At 40.3% G+C, this 11,709-nt stretch overlaps 1 protein-coding gene across 1 annotated transcript; it reads left to right on the top strand.

Moving 5' to 3' along the window:
* Positions 1 to 798: 798 nt before the first annotated feature.
* LOC310937908 (ER degradation-enhancing alpha-mannosidase-like protein 3) lies at positions 799 to 8,275 on the top strand (the record flags this gene model as incomplete). The annotated part of the gene is made up of 20 exons (XM_083902297.1): positions 799 to 896; positions 1,216 to 1,261; positions 1,858 to 1,958; positions 2,441 to 2,480; positions 2,610 to 2,722; positions 3,095 to 3,248; positions 3,368 to 3,502; positions 3,640 to 3,745; positions 3,926 to 4,023; positions 4,193 to 4,318; positions 4,440 to 4,523; positions 4,642 to 4,725; positions 4,846 to 4,970; positions 5,083 to 5,278; positions 5,411 to 5,565; positions 5,647 to 5,764; positions 5,991 to 6,164; positions 6,359 to 6,524; positions 7,338 to 7,529; positions 8,037 to 8,275. 20 exons carry the CDS (start codon positions 799 to 801, stop codon positions 8,273 to 8,275), a joined length of 2,550 nt encoding a protein of 849 aa, XP_083758423.1.
* Between the last annotated feature and the right edge of the window lie 3,434 nt (positions 8,276 to 11,709).

Below are 11,709 nucleotides of genomic sequence, written 5' to 3'. Positions count from 1 at the left end.
TCATGTTTCCAGGGGAGGAAACATTCGAGCTACCTCTACTGTCGCCGCCGGGTAGAGAAAAACATTTTGACCGTAATTTGACAGTTAGGTAGCGGTGTCGTGTGGCAGTGTTTTTTTGACGACGTGTCAGCGAATAATGCTATGTGTGCGACACAATCTTAACACAAACGTCTTAAGCAGCGAACGCTGGTTGTACTTGACGTAACCGAGCTGACAGCACAGTTAACCGGCAGTTAGAAGGCAATGTTTAACTCACTAGCCTCTTGCTAGCTGGCTAGCGATAGCACTGTGATCGCTAGCGAGGGTTAGCACGCTGTCATCACTTTGGTAACTACACTTATTGGTTTTAAAATCTTAAAATCTATTTACATTGCGGTATTTATGAGATACATTTTAGTCCTAATTGTGCTATGTCATATAATCTCTTCTCTACAGGTTAGCGTTAGCAGATGTTGTTTACCGAGGACCAGCTGACTGCTGTGGTTTCGCGTGAGTGAACATGGATAGCGGTCAGCAGCTCTGCTCTGCTTTGTTTGGCATGTGATGATCGTAACAAGACTGGATCGACTGCAGCACGACCACAGTGGTGATATGGGACATGGAGCTGGGAGGTAGCTAGATGAGGACAGCCGACTCTCCACCAAAATGCTCTCTCTAACACATGCGGACAGCTGTGCCTGCTGTTGCACTGTGTGATTCTCTGAGGGGTTTTCGGACAAAGGATAGGAGCGTCTGTGGCCACGTAAAAGCCTGACCTGAGGCCAGAGTACACGAGGAGACAAACTTTGCAGGGTCACGATGATGATACTGAAGACCTTACTGATCACCAGTCTTCTTAGCTGGGTGGTATGTAAAGAGAGCCAGAGCATGACACCAGAGGAGATGACAGTTATCAGGTGATTATTGTTTTGACCTGTGTTTAAACACCTACTTTCTGACCTAATTCACTGTATAAATTGTAGTATGTGCATGATTTCTGACTAAAATACTGCAATTTTTGTAACACCAAATGTCTTTTTATACATTTAAACCGCCCATTTCATAGCAATGTTATGTTGAATGTTTTTTTTTTTTATTATTATTATTATTATAATTAAGATCCAGTGTATAAGAATGAGTTTATGAACAACCTCCATACCCACTTCCCACTTACAAACATATGTATAGGTAGTGTGTTCGACTTCTGATTGATTCATATTTTCCCCTTTTTTGTAGGAACAAGATAATTGAAATGTTTGATCATGCTTATGGGAGTTACATGGTAAGTGTGTCATAACGGCCTCCTCATTTATATTTGCATGTAGCTGTATTGGTGCAGGATTTGGTTGCAGCTGCTGTGTCAGCCTGGCGTAACGGTTGCCAGCAGCAAATAACGTTTCCTCAAGCAGCACAGATATGTCACATTTCAAAGAGGGTGAGGTATTTATGCTATTTAAAAGCAGGAGAAAGTAACACTGTGTTCCATAGTGTGTGGTGAAAGAGGGAAATGTGATAATTCATTTACTAGAACAAAGTCATATAATAATTCCTGTTTCCCTCTAATACCCATAAAAGTATTCTAACAAAGTACTCTCCTTGGTTGGAAATTATATTTTAGCTGCTCTGCATGTTTGTAGGTCAGGTGTCTGTTCAGAGTCCATGTTATTTACATTCAAGCCACCTGTTTATTTTTTACCAATATAGGCCGAAAATTGTAATGGAAACAAAATCACGTCCCATGTGTAATGCTGCAGTTGCGTATGCTTTGGTTTTTGTCTCTCTAGAGAATTTTAAACCCTACAGCATATTTCCTTAATGACCCCATTCCATCATCTGCAACATGAAACTTGCCTTGAAGTCACATTTTTTTTATTGCAGAAATATGCCTATCCAGCAGATGAGCTTATGCCTCTAAGCTGCAGGGGGAGAGTCCGTGGCCTGGAGCCCAACAGAGGGGACATAGACGACTCCCTGGGAAAGTATGTTCATCATCTGCTGGCATGTGGAACCTAGCTAGATCCAGCTGGATCAAGTCATGTTTTATAAATGAAAGTTTGCATCAGTTCAGACCGAACCCATTCTCAGGTGTATCTTTTTGAAGTCTAGTTAGTGGCTTTAGTTTTTGTTTCTTCTTGAAATTGTGCCTATTTTTAAACTCTTAATTTGCTGATAATAAAAACCAGACAAGTATGTCCTTAAGTTGACATTGTTTTCAGGAAGGCACGGTGTTGATGCTAAATTTAAACTTCTAAATGTGGAATTTACAAGACGACAATAAATTATGACTTGGAATTATTACACAAATAAGGATTTTAGTTGTTATTTGTCATAAGATTGTTATATTTTACAGTATGTGGTTAATTACAAATATTCAGCTGGTTCAGTAGCAAAGTGCACAACTACTCCACTGTGCTATGCCACATAGTATAATACAACACTCCTGCTCTTTCCTGCTCTGTAGGTTTTCTCTGACTCTGATTGACACCCTTGATACCCTGGTGGTGAGTATTTGCTTTTCCCGTCTGTCATCGCACATGTAGTTCTGCTTTTGTTTTGTGCATATTTCAAATGTTTCCCTCACCCTTTTTTAACTTAGATGTTATCATGTGTTTCCACTTGTGTATGAGCAGGTTTTAAACAAGCTTGATGAGTTTGAGGATGCAGTGAGGAAGACTGTGAGGGATGTACGCCTGGACAACGATGTGGTGGTGTCCGTGTTTGAGACCAACATCAGGGTTTTGGGGTATGAAATATGTTTGTGATTTATTTAGTTTGGTACAGTATCAGGATTGTTGAACCAGAGTGCTAAAGCACACTTGTGTGCCATGAGAGATAAATTATCAAGTTCACTTATTAGTCTGGAAAATTAATCTGCAAGCATATCTTAAAACAAGATGTGAATGAAATTCATACAGCTCTGAGTGACTTGTTGCAGTGCTGGTGGTAGGCCAATGGGTGGCAGTAGTGTGCCAGCCTAATCTGACATTATTAATTTTCATATATTATTTTTTTTACTCCACAGCATGTACTACTATATAAATTACTGTATCTTATTATGTCAACCAAAAACCTTCTACTAATTTGTTACTCTTTCTTCTCTGTCATTTTCTACCAGAGGGCTTTTGGGGGCTCATGTAATGGCTGACCTGCTGCGGCAGCGTGGGGACAGGATGCAGTGGTATCAAGATGAGCTCCTACACATGGCTAAAGAGCTGGGCCATCGATTACTGCCTGCCTTCAACACCACAAGTGGCCTTCCCTACCCAAAGGTACTGTGGATTTTGTGTCAGATCTTTACTAGGCAATTGTAACTGAGAGGAATGGTGAATGGTTACAGTAATAGTTATGAAGAACATATTTCTGATTGTATGACTTTTTGTTTTCTCAGGTGAATCTGCGGTATGGAATATTGAATCCGCTTTCTCGCACAGGCACAGAATCAGACACCTGCACCGCCTGTGCAGGAACAATGATTTTGGAGTTTGCAGCCCTCAGCAGAATGTCAGGAGAGACTGTGTTTGAGGTATTACTTTCTACTGCATCTCCGTTGTGTGTTTCATTAGTATAATTCCTTTTTTTATGGGATGCGTTTTCTTCTCGTACAAAAACTTTGGCTCGGATTGTTTTTATTATAAGTGATTGATTTTTACTGGTTTACAGGAACATGCGAGGAAGGCAATGGATGTCCTCTGGGAAAACCGACAGAAAGGAAGTGACTTGGTGGGAACTGTCATCAATATCCATAACGGAGAATGGGTTCGCAGGGGTGAGCCAATTCAAACTCATACTCTATAGCATTATTATTTTTTTTACTTTTGTAACCGAAAGACGAAGTGAAAACCACACATTTTCACAAACAATTGAAAAACACATCCATAGTATAACATAGTGTACACCTGAACCCTTTTTCAGTAAACTGACTGTCCTCTCACTTCTATGTTTGCAGATAGTGGAGTCGGTGCTGGTATTGACTCTTACTATGAATATTTGATGAAGGCCTACATTCTTCTCGGAGATAATGTTTTTCTGGAGAGGTTCAACATTGTAAGTTCTCCGTCACTGAATCAAAGTCTTTGCTTTTTGCACCTTCAGTACTCCTGCACCCCACTGCCACATTGATTTAGCTTGCATTGTTTGAATCAACAACCTTTTCAGTGTTTCCTTATCGGAGTTTCATGGTCTTTTTTTTTTTTTTTTTTTTTAACAACAACAGCACTACAGTGCCATTATGAAGTACATCAGTCAGCCTCCCCTGCTGCTCAATGTGCACATGCACAACCCCACCGTGAGCGTGCGCAGCTGGATGGACTCCCTCCTGGCTTTCTTCCCTGGCTTACAGGTCACACATAGATGATTCATGTCCATCTATTAGCACATAGAGTAGTACCGAAGAGGTCGATTGCAAGGAAGTGCTGACGAATGCTAAATATTTAATTCAGACATTTTTCTTTTCAACACAGGTTTTAAGAGGAGATCTGAAACCTGCCATTGAGACTCATGAGATGCTTTATCAAGTCACCAAGCAGCACAAGTTTCTTCCAGAGGTAATTATCATCTGCTAATGTTCCTCTTTAAGAATTTTTTTTTTTTTAATTAACACTGATTTTGTATACACATTATATGAAAACAATTTGTCTCTGTCTTTGCTTAATCTCCCTGCAGGCTTTTACTACAGAGTTCAGAGTTCACTGGGGCCAACATCTATTGAGACCAGAGTTTGCAGAAAGCACCTACTACCTCTATAAGGTGATGAAGCTGAGCCAAAACATTGTGATTATCAGATGAAGTTATTATGCAATAGTGTCGAACCAAACTGAATGTACAATGTCAGACATTTGATCTGAGTTTATCCTCTGATTTCTGCAGGCCACTGGTGACCCCTACTACCTCAGAGTGGGACAGTCCATTGTGGAAAAGCTCAACGCCTACACCAGGGTGCCTTGTGGATTTGCTGCTGTGCAAGATGTCCGCACAGGAGCACATGAAGACAGGTATCATGCGAGAGAGATATTATTCCAGACATATTACCTCAGGAAGGTGTTGTATATTAAAAAATGTTTTTCCCCTCTCTTGACTTGTATGTGTATGCTGACGTGTATGTAGGATGGACTCCTTCTTCCTAGCTGAGATGTTTAAATACCTCTACCTGCTGTTTTCGGAGAAGAGCCAGCTGCCCATCGACATTGATGACTTCATCTTCACCACGGAGGCTCACCTCCTCCCTCTGTCTCTCTCTACCACCCAGCCGCCCTGCCATGGCAACATTACGGGAAGCGCTTTGGATTCATCGCTAACACAGGTACACACGGTGTAGTTCAGTGTTTCATTTTGAATGATGCAGTTATAGTTTAATGTGTCTAACGTTACTACTTCAGCGCTACCGAGTGTCACTAGTGAAAATGTTTGTTTAACCGTGAGTCATGTATTCCAGACTGTTCCTGTTTTTCAAGATGAAGATCCGTTCACACACTCCTGCCCCAGCACAGAGACGTTGTTCCCCAACAACCCTTCATTTGCAAAAACCATCCGCGACAGCTACAAGTATCTCACTGGGGTGGGAAGAGCCTTCCGTCCCTTACCCATCAGGTCTGTCTGCTCACAATAAACGTTTGATTTTAGCAACCTGCCAGGCCTTCGTATTCTGATTTTCAACACATGTGTTTACAGGGAAATTGAACTGCCACTCCATGATAATGGCTTGGAGCCAGTGGAGTTTTTGAAAAGCATGGGCATTTCTCTCACTCCACTGACCGAGGTCACAGTAGGAAATGCTGGAAGTCTAAAGGTATTGTTGTTCTCTCAGTAAGACTTGATGTTTTAATTAAATAATCTTCTTAGCTATGATGCACTGTGTGTTTACTTGCCAATGGAGTACCCATTTAGCTTTTTTTTAATGGTTTTAAAGGATTACTAGCAAAGTTAAAAGGATGAAAAGTGGGTCAACTAAAATGTAGATGACTGTGTGGACTACTGCATGCATTGTTTTCAGTCCAGTTCTCTAATCTCTCCAGGAGCATAAAGGAGTGTACCGGGTAAAACTTGTGGCAGAGGTAAGCCACACACCAGAGGAAGAAGTGGTAGGGCCTCATGTTGTTCAGCTCATATCGCCCCCGTTTCTGGGTCGGACAGTCCTGACAGCAGGACCTGCCAAGTTTGGAATGGACCTCTCGAAACAGGAGCACGGGGTGAGCTTCCAATGTTAGTCTAATATCCAAGCTCAGGAAACAGTTGCAAAATGATGTAATGAAATCACATTTAGGCAGAGAGGTAATAATTGGTGAGAAGGCAAACCCAAAAATAGTTTTAACTTGTAATAACATGAACAGATTTCCTCCTAAACTGTGTAAATGTTAAATGATGCTTAATTATTGTGTCACAGGTGAAGGGCAGCATTGTGAAAGCTTCCCCCTACACTGCCTGTGGGCCAATAGACAATGCAGTTGAAATGAATGGCCACATCGCCTTGGCAGTGCGTGGTGACTGCATGTTCGCTGTGAAGGCTCGTCGGCTACAGGAGGCCGGAGCCATAGGACTCATAATTATAGGTAAGGAACTGAATTAAGGTTAATATTTCTTGGCCCAAGGAACTAATTACTCATAAAAGAGAATACAGAGTTCAGAATACTGTCACTAGACCTGACAGAAATGAGATAGTTGTAAAAAAAATGTTATGAGGTGTTCATACATCAGCATTGACTTGACAACCATGCTGCCAGTTTAGTGAACCAGCCTTGGACTTTGACATCACTCTCAGTGATTAACAAGATCTCAACAAAAAGCTTACATAATAAGATCTACACCTGCTTTTTGTCTACAATATATCTTAATATGTTTGTCTTTTCTTGCTGGAAACTGAAGGTGGTAAACTACTTCCTGTCCTACACCAAAGTCCATAGAGAAAATGAGAAAAATTGAAAATTTTAAGCTTGCAGGGACATGGTAGTAGCTGGTCTGCTGCTACCTCTTTTGGTAATTATTTCCATTAAGTAAACCCAAACAAAGGAACACTAAAGTCACAAATTAATAAAAACATGTGAATTTACTGATAGAGGCAGCCGTAGATTAACATATCCTGTTTGGCATAATGTAAAATCACTATTTTTCTTCATGGACTTTAGCGGCGGAGTGTGCAAACTTTAGTTTCCAGCAGACATATTTATTAGGTATTGTAGACTTAAGCAGGCATAGATTTATTGGGCCCCTCAGCCGTCTTATCTGTGAGAATGAGTGTCTAGTTCCCAGGCTGGTTCACAGACACCATAAAGGGCAGCATGCTCAGCAAACACAGTGCTGATAATGTGTCAGTACCTCATACCTATGCCTTCAGTTCCTGAATATTCCCTCATAATTCATTCCAGACCATCACGAGGGGAGTAATAGTGAGGAAACGCCCCTCTTCCAGATGGTTGGAGATGGAGACTCCACTGAAGACATTACCTTAGCTTTGGTCTTCCTGTTCAGCCGCGAGGGTGCCATGCTCACAGCCGCCCTGGAGGAACATCACAATGTGGACGTGCTGCTGCTGCCCAAAGAAAAGCAGATGGGACATGGTGAGCTGGGTTCAGCATGGCGGTATATATTGGATTTACCATGTTTTGTTTGGGGGGGGGGGGTTTCAACAACAATGGGGGCTATTGACAAAGAAATAAGCTGTCACTTCATTTCACAAGCAGAAAGAGAGTGAAATTGGCATGTGTCAGTTCCTTAGTTTTTGGCAGGGATTGCTCATAATCTGGGATGTAGGGAGTTTGTTGTATTTTGACCTTCTCTTACTCTTTGTGAATCAGACATTTTAATAATATTGTGTTCTGAATAATTTAAAGGCTTGTGTTCAATTTTGCATGCAGTTCAGTGCTTCAGATCTCAGAAGACACTGAATTTGTATTTGGAGATTACTTTCCCACTGAGGCCAGATCAGCCATATATTGATCCACTTGGCTGTACAAATGGTGTCTCCGAGCTCAAATTCAGAATTTAAAATTGCACTCTCTGATATTTTTTGTTCTTTCCTCTGATTTCAAGTTTGCCTTTCATTGTCTCTCCTCCTCGTTGTCCAGATAAGATAGGAAAACACATTGGCCTTAACATCAAACTCCGCCTTTCAGAGGAGGGAGAGCAGGGGGAAGGTGCATCCAGAGGCCCCACGCTGGAGTTTTTCCTGGAGAAAGCGGAGGAAGGAGAGTTGGAAGGAGAACAATCGTTGCAGCAGCAGCAGCTCTGCACAAAGGCAACAGAGAGTCACAGGACTGAATCATGTTCAGCCGATTCATCTCATTCCACAAACTCTGATCCTTGATCATGGCAGATCATGAAGGACCGTCTGTGTCAGAGAGGCGCGTGCCTCCGAGCCCCTCACTGCCCCGTATGGAGCCCTAACTGTACAACCTGCACGTTTACAGCCAATGGAAGAGAGTCGAGCACGGTGACGGCCACGCTCACATCCTGCCTCTACTCTGAAACATAAATATGACTCTGTGCTTATTACACAGTTGGACAAGTGTAGCGTTTATTCTGTGTGGCACAGGAAATAAGAGGTTTTTTTATAATCTCATGAGACTGAATTTGATAGTTTATAGCCAAAAACTGTAAGAAGAGATGACTTGGTTGGTGCCTGTAGTATTTCAACAGAAAGCATTTAGGACTGGTGGCAATGACAAACTGTAGATCAGCAACATTATTTAATATTACCTCAGTTAAGGGAGAACACACATAGGGAACAAAACATATTCTGCCGTGTTTTTGTAATGCAGTGTCAGTGGTTTTCAGTTTAGACTGCACTTTCCACGTCGAGTACTGTTCAATATTCTTTAATTATCACCACTAGGTGGCGTTTGTAACCATGAACTAATAATACGTTGTTGGACGAAGTAAGAGAAATGGGGCCAATTTGTAAATTGTATGTAACTTTTTAATTGTAAGCACATTCAGGGAATTTTACGAATGAATGCAGGTAAATGAATCAGTTGTGCGTTTGTGTGCGCATGCGTGCGTTTGAGGTGTGTATAAGTATTTCTAAAACATCATTGCTCTCATCTGTCTTTTACGAAGTTATCATGTGAAGAATCAAGATTGAATTTTTGGAAACTCTGAGTAGATTTTTATTCCCTGTATAATCAGGATTAGTTTCCCTGTTTTTTTCGTCCCACAGTCCAAAAACATGCAAATTTGCGGATTAGGCAAATTGGACACGAATTTAAGTGTGAGACGACCCTCATGTGGAGGATAAAGTGGTAGAAGCTGAGTGACTGAGTAATCATGATTAAGTTACAATTAACTGTGTCATTTAAAAACACCACAAATAATGACCAAAGCTGGTTTTCTTGAAACTCTACATGTCCAGTCACACCTTATTTAGCTCCAGATGCAGCATCCCGACTGCTATGCACTTTGAAACACGGGTATGATCATCTGTGGCAACAGAAAGGACGATTCAGCCTGATTGTTCGTTTGCTAGTGTGTGTGTATGCGTGCGTGTGTGTGTATATATATATACAGTAGTGATGTCTGTCATGGCTGGCTTGAAGGCCAATTGGATAGTGCACATTGTTTTAAAATGTTTTAAAATTAAAAAAGAAAATATACCCACTTCCCTCATTCACACTCAAATACTCAAATGGGCATTATCACACTCTCAGTTAAAAGTAGTTTTATGCAGCAGTTTATCTAATTTAATAGGTTTTCATATTAATTTGCTTAATTCTCGCTAATGTTGCATTTTTATTGTTTTGTGGTCCATGAAATGTGAGCTGAAGTTTGTGTTTCCCCTGCATCTCTGGACCTTATTCCTGATGCTGCTCAAACTGCTCCACAGTGATTTTTTTTGTTATTGTTTTCTTTAGCCATGATGAGACACTGCCTAGCCGTATACCTCAGGACTTCATTGTGTTAATGTGCTAATGAACTTTTTTTTGTTTTTACGTTACGTTCTTACTTTCCTCTGTTTTCTTAAGGCTTTCTGTTGATCAGTGGCTGAAGTTCAAACTGTGCCAAAACAGATGCATGACAAGACTCTGAGCTGAGACAGTCTCGTCAATAAAATCCCAAATTCAAACCTCTAACCTCTTTTTTTTTTTTTTTACCAAGATGTTTTTTTTTTTTATAATTTCTTTATAAATCAGGGTTTTTTTATGTTTGTTTGACGAACAATGAGGGGTAACTTGTGTCCATAAAGCAGTAGTATTTCAGTAAATGCACCACCACAACAATAATGATGACATTACTGATAATGACTGTGGTGATTCTGACAAGACCAGTGGCAAAAATGCCAGTAAATGTGAAGTGAATCAGAGTGACTGGATGTTTGTGGGGGAAAAAAAAAGATAAAGCTCACTGGTGGTGATGTCACGTGGTGCATTAAAATCCATTGTTGCGCTTTAAATCTCAACAACAGTTAATCCCTGGAGGATAAATGAACCATGTCAGCAGACTAACAGACAGAGCCATGCTTTTAACTGATGCTGACCAGCTACAGGTTTGTTGTCTGTGTTTTTTTTTAATATTTATTTTATGTCCAGCTCTGAGCAAACAAACAGTCTGGGTCCGTCACCATCTGCCTGTTCCTTTTGGATGCGTTTGGTGAAGAATAAAAGAGTTAATGGATAACATGGACAACAATAGAGAGCAATTATGTGTGTTTATTTAACATGTATTCATATCATGCCTCTTTAAGTCTCCCGAGGCATCATTTTACTGCACCTGCTTCACCTTAAAGAGTCCAAACCCTCACTCAATCTGCACATTATCTACAATGGGTTGCATTACAAGCAGCTGAGTGGCCATGCGATTTGAAAATAAATATGTCAATTATTGGTTGATAAAAACCACCAAATCACACTTTAAACTGGTTTTTCAACATCATCACATCCTGTGTTGAACCCTGTCGCTCAGGAAAGTGCTGCGTTCAGGTGCTGTGAGGAAAAACTGTCTTCACAGCGCTAGGCATTGCTCATTTTAAAATGTTGTTTGATTTTAATGTGCACATTTCAATGGGTGTTAAAGATAACAATGTTAAAGTGAAGATTGAGTACCTCACGTTTTGAAAAATTGCAGTTTATAATTTATGAATCATTTGTTGTGTGTGTTTTATCGCTTCAACTTTTTCGTAGCCTTACAAGCCTTTTATTTATAGTTTAGACAAGGGTCTTGCATTATGGAGGTTGCCATGTTATTCTCTTCAGTGTAATTGCTTATCTGTCTTTTTAATGAAATGTTGTGGTTGTTTGTGACTGATTTTGGCCATTTTCTGTATCTTTTTAGGATATCTGACAATTGAAGACTGAAGAGTGGGGCTCCTTGTGGCTTATTGGGCCCCTGCATGAGAATGTAAACACCGCTTTAGTAATCCAAAACCTGATTATGTTGCAAGCAATGTTTTTTTATCAGATAAATCAAGCGACTTTTAATGGTCTTTCTTTTTTTCTTTCTTTATGGATTAGATATTTAGATATGGATGGATGGGTCCCAATTTCGTTTCTTTTGTTTTCTTTAAGTAAATGTTTTATTCTCTCATGGATTAATTCTGTAAAATGGTATTAGGTTATATTATATATATGTATTAATATTAGGGCCAGAATAAGAGAATAAAGTCATAATATTAAGTCATTAAAACGACAACTTTTTTTCTTGTACCTGTTATTATTACTACTTTATTCTCGTAACATTACGACTTTTTCTCGTATTATTACGACTTTATTCCCGTAATTAACTCCCCCCCCCCCCCCTTAGTATGGC

This window comes from Microchirus variegatus (genome assembly GCF_963457635.1).
Source record: "Microchirus variegatus genome assembly, chromosome: 16".
Lineage (NCBI taxonomy): Eukaryota > Metazoa > Chordata > Actinopteri > Pleuronectiformes > Soleidae > Microchirus > Microchirus variegatus.
Note: the sequence above shows the minus strand (reverse complement) of the source record. Positions and strands in the feature narration are given on the sequence as shown.